The sequence below is a fragment of the Lissotriton helveticus genome, chromosome 10 (genome assembly GCF_964261635.1).
Source record: "Lissotriton helveticus chromosome 10, aLisHel1.1, whole genome shotgun sequence".
NCBI classification, from domain to species: Eukaryota; Metazoa; Chordata; class Amphibia; order Caudata; family Salamandridae; genus Lissotriton; species Lissotriton helveticus.
The window spans coordinates 418,447,899-418,475,617 of NC_136071.1; the positions used below are offsets into that span (position 1 = coordinate 418,447,899).

The window sequence follows — 27,719 nt, forward strand, 5'->3', positions numbered from 1 at the left end:
GGATGGCCGTTCAAAGCTCTAAGGCCATAGATAGAGAATCTGGCCAGGTCTGTCTGGGCGGGTCTGATGCAGAGATGGGGCCAGCACCTGTGAATAGATGGGCGAGACCGCCTGCTAGAGGCTTCTTGAGCAGGTTTATTTAAACTATAAAAAGCGGTGTCTGTGGGGTGGAGCTCAAGAACTCAGTCTTGGAGTGGACGCACTAGCGGGTCAACTTTGGTGCCCGAAGAGATTACTCACTGAGCCCCGGTCTACGGGTTCCCGACTTGGTGTTCAGTGCTTGGCCAGGGATGTTGAAGTCTCCGGGGCTGCAAATGAATCTGGTGAGGTGCCTTGTACATTAACTGTTTATATACCTGTATTCACAGTTTCATATTTATGTATATAGTGTGGTGTATTCATTGTCTATTGCCTTTCACTCAGTGCTTAAGAATTTATTAGCTTCAGTGACCTATTGCCTTTGCCTACGATATTAATAAAAAACTCATTGTACCTCCAAAGGAGTATTGGAGTTTCTGTGTGAGTAAGTGGTGTGCGTAAGCTCAGATTACACAAAAAGGCAAAGCAGTACATTTTTGCGTAGTCGGCAGGATTTGTAAATTACGCAGGGAGGAACTTGTTTAAAAAGATGAAAGGTGGTTTTGGTTCCTTGACACCGAGTGAAGTCCCTTTAGCCCCCATGCAAATTCCTGGATGGGAGGCGACGCCGTACTCGGCGCTGGCGCGTGAGTATTCAAAAAGCTCAGGATTAAGTGAGAGCTGGTTTGACTGTCTGGGCGAAGCAACGCCTGAAGATGTGTCAAATTGTTTACAGAAGGTTCCTGTGGAGAAAAGTAAAGAATTATGCACAGTGGGTCGCAGAGGTTGGGTTTTGTTGCATGCCTACCGTCAAGTTTTTGACAAATGTTTATCTCTGCAGCGGGAACAGTTGAGCTTAGAAAAACAACTTGTTGAAGCTAAGAATATTTCTACGATGCTTTCCTGTCAGAATAAGTTATTACAAGATACGTTAGAAACATATCAGACAATAACAGAACGGGCTGCAGTCCATTTTGCTGAATACAGATACAAGAAAAGGAGAGGGCGAGTGAGTAAACGGAAAGTCCATTTAGCGATTGCCAAAGCAGGTTTAGATTTTGACCCATCAAATTGGGACTCCAACATCTGGGAATCGTCAGAATTCTCCTCAGAAGGAGAGCAGCCCTTGCAGGGGGAGGGAAAGGACAAGGAAGGAAAAAATGCTAAGAGAGTGGAAGCAAAGCCCATTCTAAGACTGAAACTTCAAATCGCTCCAGGGAACCCGGATGGAGTAATGTTAAATAGTTTGGAGGATTTTACACAGCAATAAATCAGTGATCTTTTACGAGGTTTAGACACAAGCCTGGTGAAACGCTATTAGCTTGGATGGTGCGCCTCTATGATCACGGCGCTTCTGGGGTCATGTTAGATGAGGGGGACGCTACCAACTTTTGTACTTTCAGTACTGATCCCACTGTGCAGGGATACTTTCGGACTTTCCATGGTGATGACCAAACTACCCTGTTGCAGCTAGCTGCCCGGGGGTGTGGTCACACGTACCCCACAGATTCAGACTGGCCTGGGAATGAAAAACCATGGTTTACCCTAAGAGATGCTGCTCAGAGAATTAAGGAGGAAGGGATGAAGCTGGCTGTTCTTGTAGGTGAGGCGCATAATTTGATGGGTCAGTTAATGACTGTGTCAATGCGGAACAAAATCATTCGTTTGGCGCCCCCTGCATACAAAGCTGTGATAATGACTTTGTTAATTAATCAAACCGGTAATACCATAGGAGAAGTAGTCGAGGCAGTCCGTGAGCTGGGAGAGCTTGGGGAATGGGTCAAGCCAGACAGGGCTTCGCGCTCAGAGTCCCGTACTGATAGCAACCGAGTGACCAGACGTGATATGTTTTAGGCGCTGTTAAAGGATGGGGTGTCAAGGAGTGAGATTGATGGTATTGAGACCAAAAGCATGTGGGAGATGTACCGCAAGAGAGGACTGGATAGGAAGGAGGGGAGTAGGCATGTGAATAGAAAAGATAACAAGAAAGTGAGTCACAGGGAACCGGAGCCTGAGGAGAAGCCCGAAAAAGCAGGTCAGGAGAGAGGGAGAGGGAACCTCATGTGAGAGTGACAAAAGAGAAAGGTTGGGACAGAGATTGCACAGATTCAGATGGGGACCGGGAAGAGGAAGAGTTGTTCCCTGAGGGTTACCCAACATTGTATTCAGATCTGCACCGGGAAGATGCAGAGCTGCGCAGGTGAAAATTAGATCAGGAAATTGGCCAAGCTCCGGTACAGGGATGGGCTCACAAAAATAATAGACCACATGTGAGGGTTGAGATCTATTGGAAAAATAGAAATGTTCAGGAGGTGCGGGTTTTGGTAGACACCGGAGCGGAGGCCACATTGATACATGGTAATCCACGGAAATTTAAAGGACAATATTTTACTATCACAGGTTTGGGAGGACAGGAAACACCAGCAGTGCAAATAGTAATTCAAATGAAAATAGGCAGACTTCCCAAGAGAGCATACACTGCTTTGATTGTGCCTATTCCCGAGTACATTATTGGCATTGACATTCTGAAAGGTATGACCCTATACTTAGATGACGGATGCTATCAGTTTGGGTCAAAGCCGTACTTCTCGGTAGCTGCTGTGAGGGTGGGGCGCTTGAAGATTCCCCCAGTGAAGGTGCCCCAAGCAACAAAAGTGGTTCACATAAAGCAGTACAGGATTCCAGGGGGACATGATGAGATTACCGCAACCATTCGGGACTTGGTGGAGGCGAGGGTGGTGAGACAGATTACCACGGCGTGGAATAACCCCGTGTGGCCCTTGCGCAAACCTGACGGAAGCTGGCGCATGACAGTTAATTACCGCGAGCTTAATAAGCATACGCCCCCGTTGACAGCCGCGGTCCCAGACACCATCACTTTGATTGAGAAAATTCAAAAACACAATGGGACATGGTATGCGGCACTTGATATTGCCAATGCTTTCTTCACAATTCCAATTGCACCCGAGTGCCAGGAACAATTCTCGTTCTCATTTAATGGTAGGCAGAACACGTTTCAATCTCTGCCTATGGGGTATCTGTACTGCGGGCGTCATGTCATAGTGTGCTCTTTACTGAATCGTTCCATGTTCCGTGTTTTCCGGACAGTTGTCAGTTGTCAGTGCCAGTGCCAGTGCAGCGCGGCGAGTCAGGAGGAGGCGGCGGCCGTTCTGGCTGCCTGACCAGGACCAGGACACGCCGCTTCCCACCTTCCGGGCACTGCGGCTTGGTCGCGGCTGAAGCTTCTGGGGCCGCCGAGACCCGGGTCCTGAATCGCGGCCGGAGCACGGAAACGCGGCAGGAGCCGCCGCTGCTCGGAATAGCGGCAGGAGCAGCCTGTGACTCGGCCCGCAGGCCGGAGTCGCCGTGATCGCAGCGTCCTGCGATTTGAATCACCGGCAACTTTAATTGCGGCAGGAGCCGCTGGTGATCTGGAACACGGCCGGAGCCGCCGGGGGTTTGGTGCGGCCGGGGGGCCTGAATTGCGGTTGGAGCCGCTTGCAGCTTGTGAATTGGATCACGGCCGGTGTTTAAAACGCGGCAGCCTGTAGCTTGTGAGTTGGACCGGGGCCAGTGATTCAAAGCAGCGCCGGCAATCACGGTGCAATCACGGTGCAGTTCCAAATACCGCCACCAGGTTCCCCTCGCTAACACATCCTGCTGTCTGGACGGGCGGACAGGGCAGGGGCCCCGCCGACGGCATACGCTCGACAGTGGCGGTCTGCCAGACGGACCAGTGGACCAGTGAACTCGCCAGAGCCTGCCAGTGAACCTGCCAGAGCCCCACTTACCTCGGTCTGTCATAGGATAAGGGCCGCCGACGGAGAAGTGGTGACCGAGAGGCGAGTAGCGGTGGCGGTGGCGGAGCGAGGACGAGCCTTCAGTCTTCTTCAGCCTCCAGGTGAGCCTTGAGAGACTTGGGGCGGTGAGGAGCACGGGGGCCTTGATTCCGAGGGGCCTTGTGGTGCTCAGGGGTGCCTGGCTTGGCTCGGTCAGGAAGGTCCTCAGAGCAACCTGTGGAGCAGCTCGTGGAGGGCAGCCCAGAGGTCATTGAGTCACTACCCGTACCGAGGTGCGAGGGGTGAATTGAGTGCGCGCGTGGAAAAAAAACCAAGCCGCGGCTGATAAGGGACCACGGTTGCGCACCTGGGAAGAGCGGGCTGCCAAGCTGCGACACCACCTCAGCCGTTGGAACCCTGACCGGACATTGTTTTACTTTAGCGGGCACAGACTGGTTGCAAGTGTTCAAAGGCGGGCATTGGCCCGCAGACCTGACTTAATCCCAATAAAAGGGGTGCGCAGGAGGGGTAAAGGGAAGGGTAAGAGAAACCTCGTGCTAAATTCTAGCATTAGGCTGAAGTTAAAAAGGGACCAGCTGCCGGACCTACGAAGGAGGCCAATTTAGGGAAATGAGATCCGGGAGAATCAGACAGACGCCAACTCTGAAAGCCAAGAGTGACAAGCAGAGTGAGAGCAAAAAAAAAAACCAACAAGGTGCAAAATCAGAAGTAGAAGGGGTGCGTTCGCAAGCAAAATAGCCCGCTAATCTCGCCAATAACAACAATGTTTAGAAACATAAGGGAAGGTGCCAAAAGAAAGCTAGCGCTGAGCGATAGACTCCAACTGCTTAAAGATCCTGGAGCAGCAATCTACTCTACAACAGCAGAGATCTCAGGCCTTATGACGCCTCTAGCTCCTCAGACATTTCCCCTGCCTTGGAATGGAAAAAACAAGGTGCAAAATGAAGTGGGGCAAAACCCAGACTGTACCATTAGAAAGTGGCTCCTATGAAAACCGAGCCAGAATGAGGAAAAATCCGGTCTGTCCCCGGCAGACATGGAGGAGTTGATTAATTGCACCAACACAGGTTTGGTACACAAAGAGTTACTATGCCTGAGCGCTGATGCCGCCCAAGCGGACGGGACTATAAGCAAGAGTACTGCATACATTATCACCGAAGACAACCCAGAACAAATGAACCAAATGGACCGACTGAATACGACAGCGAGCCCAACAACTTCTCATAAAAGGGCATTAAGCTTCAGGAAAAAATCCTATTCGCCAACTACAATTCTCAATACATCTCAAGGGGACCACAAATCTTCCACCCCGATACCAGTAACAAACAATGTAAGGCCAACAAGGCTTCAGACAGCCGTCCAGGTCCATCAGCTGGACCAAGAAGACCGAGAAGATATGGATGAAATCTGGACAACTGAAAGAATGTCATCAACAACTAGAGACCCAAGACAAATAACTGCTCCCGAAATGATTTCCCAAAAGGGCAGAAAGCACCATGTCAAACCTCAAATTAACACAACTTTAAAGGAATCCCCCAGGGAACTAAAACCACCCTAAATATCAATAAAACACCCTGTAAGGAGAATGATGATAGCATCCAACAGCTTCACCAAGATCAATATCCAAAACAGACTCAAGAATTAAAATCACACCATCAACAAGGAGAGACAGCCAGTAAACAAAGTGGCTTCTCAGAGACATCCAAATCTTTACTGAATACATTACAGACAACAATAAGTGCGTTCAACATGCAAAATGATAAGATGGACATCCAAACAGATCTGATGAACATCATAGCAACACAAATTGCAGGGATCAATTCGAAATTGGAGAACATGAACAACTTTATTTCAAGAGCCCAGGCAAAATACTCTGCCCAGTGTGCATGTAGTCCAATAATTGACATATTAAGCTTGATGCCCACACTCCTTGAACAAATAATCCAAATTAATAAACCCACTCTGGGGTTGAAGGAAAAAGAGAAGCTAAAAGAAAACGAACCAACAAAAGTAAATACAGAAAATAAGCAATCCCCTCAAGCCCAGAGCTCCGTGAAGATGACAAAATAGACAAGCAGGTATGGACAAACAACAATCATCGAAAACTATCACGCAAACAAAAAAAACGTGACAGGAAAGCGCGCAACAAAATGTCCCTGCCCTCAGAGCAGCATACAACCAAGATGTATCCAATGTTCTGCCCACCAAAGTCTGGTAATATAACATCAGTCTCGGGTAGTTCAGCAGACGACTTTACTGCTAACTCTACCAGCTCAGAATTGGTAGAACAGGATAAACAAGCGGAAAGAAAAGGTGATATCAAGCACGGGCCAACTAAAAAGGCTACCCAAGCAGGGAACCTAGTAGGAACCCAACAAACAACGAAGTCAATCTGCCTTAAAATCCCTCAGATCAAAAGAGGGCAAAGCAAACAAACTATTAAAGAGGATACGAGAAGTCACGAGCAACTAGGAACAATGACTACCAGCTCTTCAGCTCACAATAGCCTTGCGGAAAAAGGCCCAGGTAACAAAGCTGAAAAAAACCAAGGTGTCACTGAAATAGAAACGGATCATGGCACTAAGAAAGAATACGCAGAAGGACAGCAAGAATCAAGAAAGGCCCTCGACAACCAAGAAACCTCAAATACGGGGAAACAAAAGTGTGGTGAAAGCATGATAGATGCCCAGAAAAATGACACCCCAAAGCCCCAAATGTACAGTTTTGGTGGAACCATTGGAACGGTGGAAAATCATAGGAACCCACAATCGCTACACGAAGAAGACACAAACCGAAGACACGCGGTCCAGGAAGTAGAAACTACCTACAAAGTAGGTAGTTGGGCGGATGCTCTCCAGGTCGAACACCCTGCGGTGGATCTCAAGTCCCAACAAGTCAACATAAAAGTTGAGATTATAGACGACAAAAAGCAAATTAAAGTTGGAAACAATGTAGAAGACCCAACGCCATGGCTAGGCCCCTTTAACGCTCCAACAGAAAGACAACTACTGCTAATCCCAGAATATGATTCTAAGGGCCTCCACGAAATACTGAACAGGGGGGAACATATTGAAATTAACAGCAAACATACCATCATTAAAACATTTGACCACAGCGAACCTACTGGTAGTAGAATTCATAGAAATGGAACACCAAAAAAACAAGGAGATAACACTGACAACCTGGCTAACTGTAGAAGACGCTCAGCATATTATGGACTCTAAAGCGCAATTCCAAGCTTGGGGAATCAAACTGCTAAAACCAGAGGCTCCACGCTATCCTGGCCCCCTGAATAACATTCTCAAACGCAGCAATGGAAATGGTCAATGGCGAGAAGACATCACGCCAAACAACCAAACATTCCTTAAAGGGACAATTGGTGGCAGCCTTTCTACAATACAAAAAAGGTAACCACAGAATGTCCTGGTAAACAGAAGGGATGGGGCAAAGGACAACTGGAGCTGGATGCCAGGAGTGCTAAATTCGAAATCATGGCACTGACCAACGGAAAACATCCCAGCAACTCAAGACCCGTGCAACATCGCTGGGGCAAAAAAATGGTTGGAGAATGGAGCTCACCCAAAAAAATGGAAAACGTACGACATAATAGCTCTGCATGAAACTTGGGCACTAGAAGCTCTCCCTTTGGCAAATTACAACCACTATACTGTCCCAGCCACCAAAACTAAAACCTTTGGTCGCCCTAAAGGGGGCCTGGCAGTCTACATTTCGGCAGAGTTAAAAATCCAGAGCAAACAAGTGGTAACAGAAGGACCAAACATTCAAATGATCAAATTGACATTGGGGCCTGCTAGTAGAACAAAAACCGTCCTCTTGATGAATACATACGCACACCCTATGACCAGAAAAAAACTGGCACACAACAAAGAACTAATCACTATCATCACAAACATTCGAAGTACCTTCCCCATGTGGGACTTGATACTCACTGGGGACTTTAATTCAAACTTAATTCATACTCCGGATGAGGACGAATTTCTAGCATCTGACAAATATAATTTGGTCTGTTCCACACCAATACCAGCCAACGAGACCAAATGTCGACCACGCAGGCCAAGGGTTCGTAAATGCCCTAGAGTTTCTCCGGTTAAGAGTGATGAATGGTCGGACTCCTGACGATTTCCCCCACAAGTTTACATTCCAAGGGGGAAAAACAAGATCAAGACTGGACTATACAGCAATCTCAGTATCACTGGTACCATACCTTTCCCATTTTTCGATAGAATTTACTACCAAGAGCGACCACTCGTATCAGTTGATCCATTTTAGGCTACAAACCAGTAAACATCTGGTAAATGCAACAGTAGTAGGCAACATACACACAGTTGACTTAAAACGTCTAAAATAGTCGCAAGATTCAATTGAAACCCTACAGTCAAAAATAAAAGAAAAGTTAACTACAAGTAAAGCCGGGGCTCAGAATAAAATACAAGCGTGGGAAAACTTCACAGCGGTTCTCACAACATTAATGTCGCCTGGACAAAAAATGATAAACAATCTCAGCCAAACAAACACCCGGGGAAAAACATCAACAGCGCGGCTGCGAACTTTGAAACGTAACCTTAAAAAATCAATATGGATGTTAAAAAGAACAACCCCTGATGCAGCTGCATGGGATATGGCAAGGCAGCTCAGGAAAAGCTATATAAAAAGATCTCTGGGACGAGAAAAGAAAGAGCAATGACAAATTCTGGGCAGAACTCCTCTGTAGCTCAAAGAAAACCAACTCAAAACAGTTTTGGATAATTATAAACAATTTGAACCGGCCAGCAAAAGCTTTATCCTCAAATATACAAGAATCGGAGTGGGCGGAATTTTTAACCATGAGGTTTTCAGAAACATTCTATCAAGAAAGAAGTAAAAGAAACTCCTACGATTCAGTAGAGGGAAATGGCAAACTCAAAGGGGCCATAGAAACTACCAGCCCAGAAGACGCATTTACTCCACAAAAAAAAGACCAGATAAATGTCGAAATAAACCCAATAGAGGGAAACGCCTCTCTGACACCACCTACAAACTACATGTCCCCCTCAAGTGAAGGAGTCGTATGCATAATCAAGAAAGGCAGAAACGACGGTGCGCCAGGCCCCAACGGCATCCCGCAAGCAATTTTTAAACACAACATCTCGTTTTGGGGTAATTACCTCTCTAATCTATACCAAGAAATAGAGAATATAAATACAATACCAGAAAATTGGAAAGGTTCGATCTGGACTCCAATATTTAAAGGAGGTGACAGAGCAAATCCAGCTCATTATAGGTTGATAGCCTTGCTGGAGATAGAGGCGAAATACTATGCCACCCGGGTGCTAGAAGATCCCAAGGCATGGTCTGACAACCTTAACCTCATCCCGGCTAACCAAACGTGTTTCAGGCAAGGCTTAGGGACGACGACGAACATCTTAGGGCTATCACTAATTGCGAACAAGTGCAAGCAGAGGAAATTACATCTCTACCTCTGCTTTGTAGACCTAAAAGCAGCCTTTGATAGTGTTGATCATCACCTACTGTGGAAAAAGCTGCGAGCCTGGGACATCCCTGACAGGGTATTAAAAGGCATATTGCTATTTTATTCAAATACCTGGCTAAGGATCAAGATAGGTGATGGGTCCAGGCTATCGAGGAAGCTGCTGACCATCAGAGGCCTAAAACAAGGGTGCGTCCTGGCCCCACACCTTTTCAATCTGTTTCTATCAGACCTCTCTCCAAGGCTGGACAGTATTAACTCCCATCCACCAAAGCTTGGTGAATTGAGGCTTTCGCACCTTTCATATGCGGACGACGTGGTGTTAATGAGCCAAACAAAGATCGGTCTACAAAGATGCCTTAACGAAATGTCATCTTATATTTCAGAAAATAAACTTGAAATAAACACATCCAAAACTAAACCTATGGTGATTGGTAGCAAAAAAGCAAAGAAAACAGACAATTTGGCTTAATGGAACCCAGCTAGGGGAGGTAAAAAAATACAAATACCTAGGTCTCTACATTGACAACTCTAAAAACTTCACCGAGCAAAAAAAGTATATGTCTCAGAGAACAAGTGCCTTAACTTTTGCCTTCAGTTTACTGGCTAAAAAGCTGAAGGGTCCCTCCTATAAACCCTTGCTCGCCGTAATGAAGGCAAAAATCCTGCCAACTCTATCATACGCCAGCGCTGCCTTCCATGGCGAGGACGGAGAGCTCATAAACAAACTAATAGCTTCCATCTACAAAAAAGTATTCCACATACAAAGGTTGGCCTCTCCAGCGCAGGTCCGCCTTGAATTTGGTCTAATAAATGAAGAAATAGGAAGAATGTATGCGACTGTGAAAACCTGGTATCGCCTGAAACTAAATGCAGCCACATCAAAAATCAACAAAGCTCTTTGGTGTGAATTAAATGAGGATAAAACTTCTCTTTTTAATCAATACCTCACCAAATCCCTCTCCACTACATGCAAAATGGAACTATGGAACAAAAAAATTTGCCGTACCAATCTTTCAAGCAAGCTGTAAATAAGGCGTCAAAAAGCCATTTGTCTCTATTGGATAAAAACACTTTTAGATCAAGGTCGCATGCCTGCATGGTGTTAAACCACTATAAGTCCCTTGCACCGGCGGCATACCTGAGCAAAACATTTTCAATTAATGTAAAAATGCAACTTATGACACTACGTTTTGGAAACTTACCATCCTTGGCTGACCAGCCCAGGTGGTTGCATACAGGCCCCAAAACATGCCGGCTGTGCAACTTCTACAAAGAAGATGTTATTCACGTAATCTGCACATGCAAGAAACTACAGGAGGAGCGAGCGCTCCTTTTAAAAACATGCTTCAATGAGAGGGGCATTAGATCTTGCAGAGCTGCAATAACGGGGTGCCTAAACCCCTCTGATCCCCCATTGAATGGCAGACTGATTAAATTTCTCAAAGTGTTTACAAAGCTGTGCTAAAAGGGGTCGGAAGCATGGCCAAGTGAGGGCTAACTCACGGAACAGACTTTTTTCTTGTTTTACTAACAATGGTCATTTTAGAGACCCTATGTAGAGATGAAGTGACTATATTTAGATTCTTGTCTTTTTAAGCTTTGTACAATACTGTTTTTTATCCGTTTTTTTGTTCTTGTTTTAAAATTGTTATGGTTTTAATTAACTAAACAATAAACATTACTTAGGGTATTTACATAGTCCCACGATCTGTCAGCGGCTGGTGGCAGAGCATTTGGACGAGGTGTCAGTCATTTCTGGAGTACAACTTTGCCATTACATTGATGATGTGTTGATTCAAGGAGAGACCCAAGAACAGGTGCAGGCTCAACTAGAAAGAGTGGTAGAGCACTTGCAAAGCAAAGGGTGGGTGATTAACCCCGAGAAGGTGCAGGGATCCTCTCAGAGTGTGAAGTTTTTAGGCATTCAGTGGCATCAGGGACACAGGGAAGTGCTGCCACAAGTGAGACAAAAGATCAAAGAGTTTGCAGTGCCAAAAAACAGGAAGGACGGGCAGCGTTTCATTGGATTGTTTGGTTTTTGGAGACAGTACATTCCCCATTTGAGTCAGATTTTGGCCCCTCTGTACAAGGAAGAAGCATTAGTTTGTGTGGGGGGAGGCACAGCAAAAGGCGTTTGAGTCAGTGAAGGAGGCTATACAGCATGCCATGGATTTATGCCCATACGAGAGGGAAGCATTGATTTAAATGTAACTGTCCAGGATCAATATGTAACCTGGAGCCTGTGGCAAAAGCAGGGGAGACAGAAAGTGCCCCTAGGGTTTTGGACAAAGAAATTACCTGATGCTGGAGAGCGGTATACTCCTTTTGAGAAGCAGCTGTTGGTATGTTATTGGGCTCTGGTGGATACCGAGCAGTTGACCCTAAGGCACAATCTTTTTTTGAGACCTGAGATACCTACCATGCAATTGGTGATGAACTCACCCAAGACACACAGGATTGGGCATGCACAGGAGTCTAGCGTCATAAAATGGAACTGGTACATACAAGACAGAGCGGGAGTTGGTCCTAAGGGGACCGCAGTGCTGCATGAGCAAGTGGCACAGACTCCTGTAGCTGATGCAGAAATGTTGCAAGATTTACCTAAAGTGCGGGAGTCCCTGGTGAAATAGGGTGGGCCTTTTTCAGAGTTGTACGCGGAGGACAAAAAGCATGTGTGGTTTACAGATGGGTCAGCCAGATATGTGGGGACTAAGAGACATTGGAAGGCAGTGTCATATAATCCAGTGACCAAAAAGTTGTTGTCAACTACTGGAGAGGGAAGAAGTAGTCAGTTTGCAGAATTGTATGCGGTTTACCAGGCGTTAAAGCAAGAGCTCCCTGGTACATGTCACATTTACACTGATTTATGATCTACGGCCAATGGGTTAGCCACTTGGCTTCCCACATGGCATGCTCACAATTGGATGATTCCCTACAGGGAGGTCTGGGGAAAGGAATTGTGGCAGGAATTTTGGGAATGGTTGCCCAAAGTACAGTTACAGTGTATCATGTCGATGCTCATTGCCCGACTGACTCACTAGAGCGTTGGTGCAATTCCTTTGCAGACCAAGAAGCGAAGATTCATGAAGCTGAGGTGGAGACGCAGGATTCTGACTTGATGGGCATGGCTAAATGGGCGCACCAGAAAAGTGGGCATTTGGGGGAGCGAGCCACTAGCAGGTGGGCTGAAAGAAGAGGGATGTATATTCCCCTAGATTTGATTAAGACTGCAATCATTCACTGTCCTGTTTGACAGCATGCTCAGCACAGACCAATTCCACAGGTAGTGAGAGGCCAGTTAGGCAGAGGGAAGTTACCAGGGCAAATATGGCAAATTGATTTCATCGGGCCGATGCCAATGAGTCGAGGATGTCAGTATGCCTGCACGGTGGTGGATACCTATTCTGGCTATCTCATCGCCTTTCCATGCAAGAGAGTAACCCAGTCTAACACTCTGAAAACGTTGAATTTGTTGATCTTATACTACGGAATTCCATTGCAGGTCTAAAGTGACAATGGGTCACACTTTAAAGGAAAGATGGTGCAAGATTTTTGTGTGAACCATAACATTGAGTGGATCTATCACATACCCTACTATCCACAGGCAGCAGGTTTGATTGAGAGAATGAATGGTTTGCTGAAAGAGCAGTTGAAAAAGGTGTCTGATGGGTCATGGGATCACTTGTCTGATGCATTGCAGATTTTGAACATCCGACCTCTTGCTGATGCAGAGACTCCTTTGATGCACATGTTGACCCCAGCTTTGCAGATTAAGCCCCATGTGGCCACAAACACGATTCTGTATTGGGACACAGCTCCCGGAGCTTTGGCTCCATATCGTGCCACACCAGAGGCTGCTGGTCTCGATTTAAATGCCTTGAAACTCTATCGATTGCAACCACGAGACATTACCTTGATTGAGACAGGAATTGGAGTTCAAATTCCCCCAGAGCATTTCGGGCTAATTGCTCCTCGATCTGGGCTTGCCCTTAAAGGCATCCAGGTTTTAGGAGGGGTGGTCGATGCCGATTATCAGGGGGAGATCAAGTTTATCCTATTGAACAGTGGAAATAATGATCTGATTGTGCAACTCGGTGACCGTGTTGCCCAAATGGTCATCATGCCGGTTTATGGAGGAAATGTCATGAAGGGGACGGCCCTTCTAACCGTGCGAGGAAAGGGCGGGTTCGGATCTACTGACAAGAACCCAGGGGCAAAATTGTGGGTGGAGTCCCCAAACAAACCTCCTGAACCTGCAGAATTGATCGCTAAGGGCAAGGATAATATCATAGTCATCATGAAACCCGGACAGGAAAAGTGGGAAAATGTACCTGCTGAAAAATATTATTTGCGATAGTGATTAAACCAGTTTGTTTTCTGTTTCTAGATCACAGTATGGCTTGCCGCTGCGATGCTTGCGCTGTGTGGTCGGTGTTTGGGCGTGTCCGGGAGGGCCCAGGGATGCTGAAGGGGGTCAACCACCCGAGTCGGATGACAGCATTGTTGCAGAAACCGGATAACATCTGGACCTATTTGGCCGGGAATGTGCTGAACACTTCCCACTTCTGTATGAGAAATCTTCAGAGTACAGCTGATATAATATCCACCTGTCTTGTCGCCGTACCTATCCCTGCACATGTGCTCCTACACATCTTCAACCAAACTAGCTTTGATGGGGTACGGGAGGAAAGTGATGTTCGAACACATCTGAGTCTTTATGAGTACTGTCGCTTTTGCCCGGAGGTTACAGATAGCCTCTGGAGGAACATGACGAGTATTGTTACTTACAATATCTCTACTGGAGATGTTTGCTATCAACTAACTTGTGACCCTGCCCAAATTGGCAAGTGTGGCCAATTGAAACTAGAGAAAGGCAAAGAATTGACCCCTGATCAACAAACATTATGTCAGTCACGACATGGCAGTTTTTGTAATAATGTTACAAATTATATGGTTTGCAATCACACAGTATTAGCCGCTAGTCATGTTAACCATGGGAAATTACCTAAAGGATGGATGTTCTCATGTGGTAATATTTCATACACTTACATACCAGCTAACATAACTGGAGGACCTTGTGCCTTATCACGATTAAGTCTTATGCTTTTTCCCATGCATTCTGTTACACGTATTCGCTCTTCTAGAGCCGCTATTGAATTACCTGAGGATTGTGACTCCAATTTTTACTTGCTTTCTAGAACAGAATAAACTAGTTTGGCTCTTTCCATTGTAGGAGTGCCAGGACTGTCCGTTTATAAGGCCAGGACGATTGCAAAGCTTGCCTGTTTCATAGTGAAAAATCTCAATCATACTTCTGCCGCTTTAGCTGAATTATTATTAGATGTTCAAGGAATGAGAAAAGCTGTTTTGCAAAATAGGGCAGCTGTGGACTATTTGTTGCTAAAACATAACCACGGTTGCGAGGACTTTGATGGGCTCTGTTGTTTCAATTTATCTGATCATTCTATGTCTATCCATGCACATATTAATGCTTTAAGAGATTTAGTGAAAGGGGTTACCCAAGACGTTGACCAAGGATGGTGGGATTGGTAGTTTGGATGGCTGCCTAATTTTGGACAGCTTCGGTATATCTTGGGTGTTATTATAGTCATTATTTGCATTGTTATCTCATTATGTTGGTGCATTCAATGCATTCCTACTCTTTTCTCCCTTTTTTTTCCCAGATCCATGGTATTTAGGCCAATGGGGTATGATGGGTGAATCGAAGGTCAAGGGGTGGAATGTACTGCATTGGTCATTTTACACGTGCTAAATTACATGTTGACCTCGATTTCATGCAATGCTCTGATCTTCCATTTTGTTGCATCGCACTTCAATTTTGTGCTGCCTTGCCCTGTAGTTACACTTTAGCAGTAACATAAACATGTTTTTCACGTAAACCAGTACAAGTGGGTGCCTCGTGAGGTTATAGTGTACCTTCAGAGTGTTTTTGTGCATTCCATACTTATCTCTAGGACAAAGGGAGGATGGCCGTGCAAAGCACCAAAGCTGTAGATAGGGAAAGGAATGTCTTTTGCCTCGGCACAGCCCAAACAGAATCTGGCCAGGTCTGTCGGGCGGGTCTGATGCAGAGATGGGGCCAGCACCTGTGAATAGATGGGCGAGAGCGCCTGCTAGAGGCTTCTCGAACATGTTGATTTAAACTATAAAAAGCGGTGTCTGTGGGGTGGAGCTCAGGAACTCAGTCTTAGAGTGGACGCACTCGCGGGACAACTTTGGTGCCCGAAGAGATTACTCCCTGAGACTCGGTCTACGGGTTCCCGACTTGGTGTTCAGTGCTTGGCCAGGGATGTTGAAGTCTCCGGTACTGCAAATGAATCTGGTGAGGTGCTTTGTACATTAACTGTTTATATACCTGGATTCAGTTTCATATTTATGTATATAGTGTGGTGTATTCATTGTCTATTGCCTTTCACTCAGTGCCTAAGAATTTATTAGCTTCAGTGACTTATTGTCTTTGCCTACGATATTATTAAAACTCATTGTACCTACAAAGGAGTGTTGGAGTTTCTGTGTGAGTAAGTGGTGCACGTAAGTTCAGATTACGCAAGTGGGCAAAGCAGTACAGGTGTGAAACCACTGTTTCCAGGTTACTGCTGGCTCCCCTGTATTTTGGAGAAAAGGCACGATTTGTACCAACTGCGGATGCAAAGACAACCGCAGACTTTGATCCAACAACCTCCCAGCATGCAAATGCTTTAACCAGCGTTGAGCCTTTACACAAAGCAGGACGGAAGTCTGTGGGCTTCTGATTGCGTGGTCAACTCGTTGGCAAATGTGGTATGCAGAAAATACAAATTAAATGTGTTAAGAGCTCCATTCAAATGTTTTGGAAAACATACAAGCAGAAGCCCCCCACTTCATCTCTTGCTCTGCACCAGCGTCCAGAAGCAACTCAACTAACAATCCTCCAGAACACTAGCGGGGCAAGAACCGAATGTGGAATAAACTGTCAAATAAAAACAAATAGCAAAACAAATGTGCCACATGCAATGAACAATAAACATAGTACTACATTAGGCACCGTGGGAGGTCCGCTACCCAGCAAGACCCTGAATTTCCTACTCCTGTCCCAGCCATGATATGAGAAAGAACAGGAACTGTAATCGGGTGTACTGGCCATATATGGCTAGGGGTGGGTGGAGCTCTCTTTTAAACTTCCTGTTCCTTCCCATGTTGGAGGCGGGAATCACTCCATGTTTAATGAGTGGAATGAGGATGCATGGGTAATGTTGCTTCACTGTTGCAAACACTCCAGATGTCTCAACAACGTCAGGATTACTTCCCAGTGCGATGTAAGCCTCTAGGAACCCCGCTTCTAATTTACACCCGTCAGCACCTGTTGAAATCTCACAGCGGCAATCACAGAGAAAGTAAAAAACAGCATGGGGGCTACAGAGAGACAAACACAGGTAACAACTAAATGCCTATAAAACCAAATATCTCTCTTGTGAATTTAAGGAGCAGAGATATCAAAAGTAACACAGCTTGCAACAGCTAGGGGGGAAATGGAGGCCTGAAACCATGGGATCAGGGCAGGAGTTGAGGGCACACGTGGGTAGACGGCATCTACCCACTTTTTTTACAGGGTGGGTACAGTCTACCCTGCCAAGAGTTTGGGCCACATAGAAATATGACAAATGTGTCGTGGTGTAACTTTTATACACGGGCCACATTCAGCAGCACCCAACGGTTGTCTGCTTTATTCAAGCAGCAACGTGCAGGCGGGGTATTGGGCTTATTAGATTCCAGCTGCACCCATAACAAAAGGCAAAGTTAAGGGACTATGATGCCTCCTTATTTATTTATTTGTCAAATCTGTTTATTAGCAATTTTTTAGGAACTTTACAGTAAAGAAAATCACAGTGCATTGGACTTTTTCTCATTGACGGCGCAGCAATTGGGTATACCGGACACACTACGGCAGGCCTTGTAACTGGTGATCACGTGGTACAAGTCCATATGTGTAATTAGTAGGAAGAATACCCACCCAGTGCTGGCCAAACACATGCTGTCAGGGCCATCGCCCCAAGGTAAGTCCATAGCTGTCCACACACTAAGTCTTTGTGTATTAGCATAGCTGAGGATGGATCCTCCCAGCACCAGGTTTGCGCACAAGAATGACTTTTATATAACAGTTGAAACCAAACAGTAAAGGAAAATAGAGAGAAACAATTGCAGCTGAAGTAAAAACACCGGTACCTACTACCCCCCTTCCCCGGGAACAGCCCCCCCTCCCTGCATGCGCTCATTCGTTGACCACAGTTAAACTACACACCGGGAGCCCACGTGTCCCCAGCAATCAAAGGTGGTATTCAAATGGATAAGCGAACTGGAGTTCATCCCACAGCACACCCCAACCTTCTGATGACACCACTCAATACCCCTCATCTCCTACGCCCCCCGCCCCGCCATCCTGCTGTAAGACACCAAGCATGCACTCCCAGCGCTCCGCCACGGTTCCTTCCGGAGGCCCACCGTTTCCTCCCTGCGTATGGCCGTCCACTCCACCCGGGCCCACGCCTGAAGGGAAGAGGTCCACGCCCGCACACTTGGCGGGTTGCTCGCCTTCCAGCACCTCGTGAGGAGGCGCGTAGACACCACCAACCCCAGGTTCAAGAAGCGAGAGGACGCCCTGTCTTTGGGTGATCTCTTAAATTGATGCAATATGTATTCCGGCCACTCCAGGGGTATAGTGCGTCCAGTGCATCTATGGAGCAGTTCGCCGATTGCACCCCAGTAGGAGTCCAACCTGGGACAGCTCCATAAGAGGTGAAGGAGCCCCGCATCTAGTTCCCCACACCTGGAGCAGGACGCGTCTGCACGGTGGAAATATCTATTCATGAGCGCAGGTGTGAGGTAGGCCCTGTGAACTACATAAAGTTGTATTTGGCAGAAGCGCAGGTTTCTGGGGATGCGCACTGGGCTTTTGAGTATTCTGTCCCATTCCTTGTCGGACAATTCCCTGCCCATGTCCTGCTCCCATTTAGCCCTGAGTAAAGTCAAACTAGCCCCTGTATGTATCCTCAACAGCCCTGCAAACCAACGTACCAGATGCCTACCCCGCCCCATGACGTGCAGGTATTGCATGGTTAAATTTGTTGCAGGCTCCGATGTCATGTCTCCCCACTTGGCCGTAATCTTTGCCACTAGGGATCGGTGCAGCAGGAACCCCCCAGGGGGACGCCCGTCTTCTGCAACCAGTGTCTCATACGGCACCAGCACGCCATCTCGGAAGAGGTCTCCCAGCGTCTGTACGTCCGCCTCTTTCCAATGGTCCAACATGGGCCGCGTAAGGACTCCGCCACCCCCCAGTAAAGCCTCCAGAGGCACCGCAGGCGCATATGTAAGTACTCTCCGGGTAATGTAGAGGGCTCTGCGAAAGCACTTGTAGGCTACCGCCAGCAGTAGTGGGGCAGGCCTCGCAGGTGTCGCCAGCGGGTGGAGGGACTATGATGCCTGCTAATGTAGGAGTATCCTGGCAGGGAGCTATTCGGAGCCTCACACCTAGATGCAAAGGAGGGGACACAAAGGCTCTCAACTTGTTATAACAATTTCACAGGTACTTAACCTCTTCCATGCTCATGACGAGCTCAGCTCGTCATGAGCCGTGGAACGCTCATATACAGGGATAATTCCCCTGCTGTGCGGAGCGTTCCACGGAAACGGGTGTGGTCATGACGAGCTGAGCTCGTCATGAGAACACGAGCACTGTGCCTCATGACGAGCTGAGCTCGTCATGAGCACCGGGGCGCTGCGCGCGCTCCCCGCCCCCCAGCACAGCAGGGGAATTACCCCAGCACAGAGGGGATTAAGAGGCATGCTTTCGACTTTTTCAGTCCCAGTATATAGGAGATAAGCATGCACAGTAAGAATGTCAGATGTGTTGGTCTGTCCCAGTATTTAAACAAATAACAATGAAATACCACTAATTTGTTTTATTTCTTTTATAGCTCATTATTGCTATTCATCTGATTGCAGGGTGTGAGCGCTTTACATCACACGTACACATTATATATTGACAATAAATCGTATGCGTGAAAACCAATATACAGGTTGTGTTACATAAGACAGTGAGGTGAACTACGATGGAACCCTTTTAGACTTAGACACTTCGAGAGGCAATACCCATGGGAGTACCGGAGTACTCAAGTTACCTCACCCACGGAAGCTGGGTGCATAGGTGTCTATTGATGTCGGGTTTCGTTGTCGATTCCAATGGAGAGCTGCGAAGAAATGCTGCAGGCGACCAGAGGAAAAAAGTGTCCGGGTGGATCTAAGGGTGGATCAGAGATGTGAAGAACCTGAAAGCAGAAGGGACAGAGTCTGGGTCACTAGCCAATGACCAGGATGGCGAGCAGCCGATGTTGGGTGATTTCAGGTGAAAGAGGTGAAGCATGACTCTTCAGCAACGAGGTCCAGGAGGCGTCGACGACGACCAGGAGCTGGATTCAAGCTCTCCCTGGAAGGATCTCGAGTGCTGCAGCATCGGAATCTGGATTGGACCCAGCAAGCCTTGGCAACAGCAATCCATGCAAGATGACAAGATTGGCTTCGGTTCAGACCAGCAAGGTCTGAGGGACTCCACCTTTGAAGAGGAGTGAGAGCACGTCTGGAGAAACCAGGAAAGCTCAAGAAATCAAAAATGGCCCTTCGTGGGGGTTCGCTAGCCAACGGACTAGGAATCGCGAAGGGACCTCAAGCGGAAATGCACAAAGCGGGCCCACGGGACACTCCTGGAGTGTAGGCCTCTGAGCTTCGGTGCTAAAGGTGCTCGGGGCAGGGGCTTCAAATACCTCAATGCACAACTTCGGGACACCACGGGAAGTAGGTGCAGTTGCAAAAACGCAGGATGTCCAGGAGTTCCAGTCCCACGTCTCTTGTGTGCGTTACAGGTCTCAGCTTTGCTAGGAGCGCAAGTCAGCGTCAGAGATGTCTGGGAGTCCGTGTCCTGTGTCACAGATTCTTCGGGATCTGGCGGGAGCCTCGAAAATGCAGACCGGCAAAGATGCTTTTGTTGCCTGTTTGAACAGGGTGGTCACTCCTTGACCACAAGGGAGATTTCTTCAGTCTTCCAGTCGATGTGGAATGTCAAAGATATATGTTGCGGGGTTTCGTCCACGGTAATCTAAAGTCCTAGGGACTGGGATCCTATTCTTATAGCAAGTTTAGGGGTTGGACTAACTCTAGGGTCCCACCTATGGGAGGACCTAGGGAGGGGGGGGGCTATCCCCCTTCCCCTTTGCTCAGTTTCACGCCAGAGCTGGGGCTGAGTGCCCCAGCAACCGGTTTGAACTGGGAAATGCATTGAGCACCTCGTGTGCCCCAGGCAGTGTCTGAAAAGCATTCACTGAATGCAACCTACCCTACCCCAATACACTAAAGCCTGTCTGGAGAGATGCTAGTACCTCCCTGGACAGGAAACCTATTGTCCAGGCCTCCCCTGCCGGAGTTTCGTCCAGCAGCAGGAGGGCAGACTCGTGTCTGTGGCAGCAGCATCCATTTTGTGATGTTGGGGCTCTGTTTAACTTTAACCGGGTTTACCAGTAACTACATGTCTTCTCCCTCTAGAAGGATGGAATGCTACCCCGCTGCCAGGACTGGTGGGGGTAGTATTCCAAAGTGTTTGACACCTTACACGACATGTTTTGATAAAGCCAAACCAAAGTTAGCATTAACCGCGAGGATTATAATGCACTTAAGAGTATATGGTATGGCTATATCAAAGAATAGCTTTTAAGAGATGGTTCTGAAAGCTGCAGAGGTGCTCAGCTCATGCTAGGGCACCCTGTCACACAAAACCAAGCACTCTGCCTCCAGGATTGTCAAGGCCTGCCATAAGAGTGACTTATAGGTTAATATGTATAATATATATTATATATCTAAGGGGTGATTACATCACCTTACCCAGGCTGCAATTGCAGATCTGTGGTGTCAGTTTGGAAGGCTAACCAGGGGTAGCACAATACATGCTGAAGCCCCTGGTAGGTCTAAGGTGCACCTATGCCCTGGGTACCTAAGGTACCATATACAGGGGCTCACAAGGGTGACCCAGTAACCAATCTGGTATGTACCTAAAGTACATGGAGTCCATTTTATAGAAAAAGCAGATAGACTGGGGCCCTGAATAGCAGGGACCCAGTCCAACTAAGTCGAAAACCAGTAAAACACCAGGCAAAAAGTGGGGGTAACCATATAGTCAGAGTCCACCTTCCTACACTCTGCAGCAAGTGCCCTAACCCCATAAGACATTTTAAATGCAGACTTTGCAACCAATTAAGAAGAACAGATTTACTGCCACATTTCTCCTTGCTGCAAATTTCTTTGTGGGAGGGTTTTAAAAAATATGGGACTCATTTATGAGAGCCCCACGTCACTCTTGCGCCAATTAAAGTGGTACATGTGTGACGCAGGGCACTCAATCCGATTTATGAAGCTACGCAAAGCCACCATGTGTGGCCTCGTAAATCATGAAGAAGGCAACGCAGCGCAAATCTCTGTGTCGCCTTATTCTATGCCCAGGAAGCATTCCATGGGTGTTGCGCTGGGTTTTCCCACACAACACCCATGGAATTTGACGCTGCCACAGACTTACAAAATCATGTGAACTTGGGGAAGCGCCAAATCCGTACGCCTCCTGATGTAAGGCGTAATGAGGAGAGGTATGCGTATTTTCCTTTGTTTTTTACTCTTTATCTGTGCTGCATTCTGTGCACACATTGAAAGAGGAAAACGCCTCTTAGGATTATTTTTGTGCAGGAAGGTACAACTTCCTGCACAAAAACAATCCTGCATGGAACGGAAGCACCCTTGCACCATGGTGCAAGGGTGCCTATGTTGACTCTAGGCTGGCGAAGTGGTACCACTGCAGGGAGAAAGCACAGAAATGCACCATTTTGCTTAAATATGGTGCATTCCTGCCCATTCAACTTTGGCATGAGGCAGCGCAGCAAAGTGCCTTGCTGTGCTGTCCTATGTCAAAATTCCATAAATGAGCCTCTAAACGTGTAAATTAATGTCCAGATTTTGTGTTGGATTGCGTCACTTTTTTGAAATCTAACTTGTTAAATATTATAATGCGATCATATGAACTCATGATAGGCCTGCTAAACACGCGTGAGGTCTTAAGATCTAATGTCACTTCCTGTGATGTTACTTCTTGTGAGGTAATTGGTTGTGATGCCACTGCCTGTGATGCCCTGTGAGATGTCACTGCCATAATCTCACTTGCATACTGTCTAATTAACTTAGTCTTTTTTTAGGACGTGTGCCCTGAGGAGGAGGCATGGGTACAAGAGCTTGGCTCTACGATGTTTAAGACTGTCGCTCTCTGTATATTTCTAGAAACTAATATATTTACTTAAACCTGCCTGCGCTGAGGATACTCGATTCGGGGGGGTCCTGTCTTCTAATTCTCCTTGACCTTTCTGCAGCCTTTGACACTGTCAATCACAACACCCTCCTCAATATTCTTCAACAGAGAATGGGCATGCTGGGCACTGTGCTTAAATGGTTTGCATCCTTCCTCTCGGACAGATCCCAAATGATCAAAATAGCGAACAGTCTTTCATCTCCTGTGGCGGTAGGTCAAGGTGTTCCTCAAGGCTCTATACTTGCACCCACATTGTTCAATCTCTATTTAGAACCACTGGGAAATCTCCTAAGTAAATCCGGGATCCACTATCATCTCTATGCAGACGACACTCAAATCTACCTCAAGGTTGCCTCCACTCACGATCTCTCCATCCTAAGCTCTACTCTCGACTCCATTCAAAACTGGATGTCAACTCATCAACTGATTCTGAATCTCTCCAAAACTGAATTCCTCCTCTTCTCCTCCTCACTCTCTCCTCCCCCGGTTCAATCATGAATGGATCAGATGAATCTACTTAACAATAAACCCATCATTGTCGACAGCGCAAAATCCCTTGGTGTCATACTCGACAAAAAACTCAATCTAATCTTCCACATCAATTCCATTGCAAAGTCTGCTCGATACCAACTGCGCCTTCTTTGGGGAATCCGTCGCTTCTTCCCGGAGCAGGACCTTATAACCCTGGTGCAATCGCTGGTCCTCCCCAGACTGGACTACTGCAATTCTCTTCTTACTGGCCTCCCCAAATCCCACTTGTCCCCCCTTAAATCCGTTTTCCATTCAGCAGCTCGTTTCATTTATGGGGCCAAAAGAAGCGACCACATCACACCGATGTTATCCACCCTCCGCTGGCTTCCCATCGAGGCTAGAGCTATCTACAAGACTGCCTGTATCACCCACAAAGCCTTGCGCTCCTCCTCTCCTCGCTACCTGGCAAATAAACTGAAACTCTCTGGAGGCTCTAGACCATCATGTAATGCGGAAAATCTACTGCTTGAACCTCCCACTTTCAAGAAGGAAAGATCGATGGCCCAATCCTTTTCAGGCAACGCGGTGAGAATCTGGAACTCCCTTCCGCCTCAGCTCCGGACCACCGCCTCCTCCCAGGCCTTCAACAAGCATTTGCAATGCAATAGGTCTCGCATTAGGAAAGTTTGAGCCATTGGTATTGTGAATTACATTTTTTTTATTTATGTGTTGGTTGTGATAATAGCTATAGTAATAGCTAAAGTAATAGCTTTGTCATTTACAATGCCAATAGTTTTAACTTTCCCAAATGTGACACCTATAGCATTTGTAATGCAATATGTGTTGTATTTTCACGAAAATCCAAGAACAGAAGTGAAATATTAACATTTTTTTGTGACATTTATAAGACATACGTCATTGTTGTTCAAGTACTTTACGCTGGTGTTTGGATTCCTGTAAATCCCCAGTGTTGCAGGGTGCTTAAGAATTTTGTGATCACAGTGGTACAGTATTCTGGGCTGGGGGGAGGGGAGGAGAGAGAGCGAGAGGAGGGGAGGGGAGGAGAGAGAGAGCGAGAGAGAGAGAGGAGGGGAGGGGAGGAGAGAGAGAGCGAGAGAGAGAGAGGAGGGGAGGGGAGGAGAGAGAGAGCGAGAGAGAGAGAGGAGGGGAGGGGAGGAGAGAGAGAGCGAGAGCGAGAGCGGAGGGGAGGGGAGGAGAGAGAGAGCGAGAGAGAGAGAGGAGGGGAGGGGAGGAGAGAGAGAGCGAGAGAGAGAGAGGAGGGGAGGGGAGGAGAGAGAGAGCGAGAGAGAGAGCGAGAGAGCGAGAGAGCGAGAGAGCGAGAGAGCGAGAGAGAGAGAGAGAGAGAGAGAGAGCGCTTGGGCTATAGTATGCGGCAGCGTTGGGTATAGGAAATAAAAATAAAAAAAGAGGCCAAATTATGCAGTAACAAATGTATAAAAATCACAAAGTTGTATAAAACAATTATCAGTTATTGTATGGAAAGGCGAGGTGGTATGGCGCGACTTGAAAGCAGTAAACCTATTGGAAACCAATAAAACCGGCCAGACATCCAGGAACACAAACCAACCGGCAGCATCGAAAGAAAAGCTGAACCCTCGTCAGAGGTTACAGCTGCCAGTCAACACTGCAGGGCACGGGAGCTCTCCAGAGACACCGGGAACTTCCTGAGACAAGCATTGTGCACCCCGAGGTGTGTACATTTCCATGCATAACCTGCTCTTCAAAAGGGACCTCAAAGTTCTCCTCCTCCAGAGACACCTCCAAAAGTAATTCACGTCCTCTTGCTATTGTGAGGAAGACTTCCCACTACTGATAATTTCTACTTTCCATGACCATGGAAGTGCCTTCCCAGTGTATGCCTGTGATTGGAGGGTCTGCCTTTTTGCAGTATTTTCCATGTACTGGTGTTCGGTGCCCTTTTGTAACATACACACACCACTCTGCCCTTGCAACACACGGCTGCTACCTCTCACATGTCTTTACCTTTGATACTTGCACCTTGCCCATGTAACGCTTGTTCCTGAGCCTGAGTGTCTAGCACTTATTGCAGGACTATACCTCTAATCACACTCTGTTTTCTCTTATAACTGCACACTTGTCACTTTCATTTCCTCTTGTGCACTTTTGACTACCTCATGTATTTTGGTTGCTCACAATTACCTTATGTAAGTAACGTATGTTTTTGCAACCTGTTCTTTTGTAATGTTTCTCATTATGTTTCATTTCTGTTCCTGTTGTGAAGCCTCCGACGCCTTCGGGTAAAAGTCCGCGCTATATAAAAATGCATAAATACATGAATAAATAAATACCGCCTTCGGGTAAAGTCCGCGCTATATAAAAATGCATAAATAACTAAATAAATAAATACCGCAAATCCAACATCCTCGTCACTCTGCCGGTCTGCGACCAGGAAGTCAGGCAGGCCGGCGCGACAACCGGAAACAGGAAGTAGGAGGGCGGGAGCCTACCCCGCCTCCCACGGAAGAGCCACGATTGGAGCCGTGTTGGGAGCACCGGAGCAGGCAGGAGCCTACCCTGCGCCCCGGTGCCGAAGGAGGGAAGAAGAGTTCTGCTGCCGGGCCTTGCAGCTGAGGAGAGGAAGCCGGTGAGTGCGTTGCTGAGCTGCGGGCGGGCGGGCGGGGGGGGGCGAAGAGGCGGGGAAGCATGTGTGTGCGCGCGCGTGCGGGGGGGCGGCCTGTGTATGTGTGTGTGTGCGTGCGTGTGTGTATGTGTCTTGGAGTGCGTGTGTGTGACTGTGGGGGAGGGGGTGTGTGTGTGTGAGCGAGTGTCTGTCTGCGATGTGTACGGCGCGGGACGCGACGTGCGCGTTCGCGCACACGAATCCAGCTAGAAAAGCTTGCACACCCTCTTGTCCGTCCTTCCCCCCAGAGTGATCGCTATTGGTCTCCAGCTGGACTAATGCATCCTTACGGATGCATTGCCAGCGAGACCCAAAAAGGACCTGAAAGTTCTCCTTCTCCAAAGACACCTCCAAAAGTAATTCACGTCCTCTCTATTATCTGAAGGAAGAGCTCCCATTACTGAAAATTCTATGCTCATTGACTATGGAAGTGCCTTCCCAGTGTGTTCTTGTGGTTAGAGTGTTTGCCATTTATTGCAGTATTATCCCTGTACCTGTGTTTGGTACCCTTTTGTAACATGCACATACCACTTTTCTCTTGTAACACACTGTTTGCTATCTCTCAAATTTTGTTTGCCTTTGATACTTGCACAAGTGCCACCATTGCCTATGTAACGTTTGTTCTTGTGCCTAGCATATATTGCAGTATTGTACCTCTAATTGTACTTTGCTTTCTCTTGTAAACTGCACACTTGTCAGTTTCTCCTCCTGTGCACTGTTTGCTACCTCATGTATTTTGTTTGCTCACAATTGTCACTTTTACCTCATATAACAAACTTAACGTCTGTTTTTGTAATCTGTTCACGTGTTATGTTCTCCTCATGTATAATTTTGTTCCGATTGTGAAGCGCTCTGACGCCTTCGGGTAAAGTCCGCGCTATATAAAAACGCATAAATAAATAAATCTATGATTTCTATTGCCAATGGTCGGAATTACGCGAATCTGTCACCCAACACCATAAAATCACGTCACCTACCACAAAAATACAAAGGCGAGAATGTCGGGACAGAGGAGTTCCAGGGGGATCAGGGGAGGGTGCACGGGGAGGGAGACAAGCAGGGGCGAAGGACTGCTCTCTCACTCACCCTTCTGCCCGCTGCTGCTGGTGGTGGAAGCAGGCATGCGAATCTGTAGCAGGATCAGCATAAGCCACCTCCACGGTGACATCTCAACTGCTGAGTTTCAGAGGTTTCATCGGTCCACTGGGAAGCTGCTGAAGCAATAGCAGGTAACCCCACCCCAGTGCTTCCGGGCTCTGCTCCCACCCCAAAGGCGGGCGGCTACACGCTCTCAGAGGCGGGCACTGCGGTAGTAGACCGGTGAGTATCCTGTGACATCACTAAACCGCAGAACACATGCACGGTGACGTACAGTGCTCTCAGACAGGTGCTGGGCGCCATGTTAAAGTCAGGCGAATATTATGAAAGAAATACCTCTGTTCTATTGGCCAACGCCACGCCCACTCGAAGAGAGTGGCAGCTCAGCTCTGCCTTGGCACGGCAGACAGAAACAGTCGCGCTCTGAGCAGAACTATTACTGCTACATACACACCTGTCAACATATTAGACCGGCCTTTAGCATGGGCGAGCTGAAGGGCGCATGGAGCTTTGTGTATTAAGGTTAGGCGAACAGCAGGGCGCTTCTCCTCATCTTGTTCCAGCCTTGTCCCTACGTGCAGGTTTCTGTATGATTTGTCAGGTGGTTGTGATCCTTCATTATCATACGGCTGGGATATTTTTAACGTGCCTATAGCCATCTCCCTTGACCTGCCTTCACCCTCTGACCCCTGCTGGCACACATCAACAAAGTAAACATCTGGATGT

At 47.3% G+C, this 27,719-nt stretch overlaps 1 protein-coding gene across 1 annotated transcript in view; it reads right to left on the reverse strand.

The window, feature by feature from the left end:
* PGAP6 (post-GPI attachment to proteins 6) overlaps positions 1 to 27,333 on the reverse strand; it is a 500,899-nt gene extending 473,566 nt beyond the window's left edge. Inside the window, exon 1 of the mRNA XM_078662901.1 lies at positions 26,982 to 27,333. Within this exon, the coding sequence (XP_078519027.1) occupies positions 26,982 to 27,063 (82 nt within the window). The 5' untranslated portion in view covers positions 27,064 to 27,333. The remainder of the gene's footprint in view (positions 1 to 26,981) is intronic.
* Between the last annotated feature and the right edge of the window lie 386 nt (positions 27,334 to 27,719).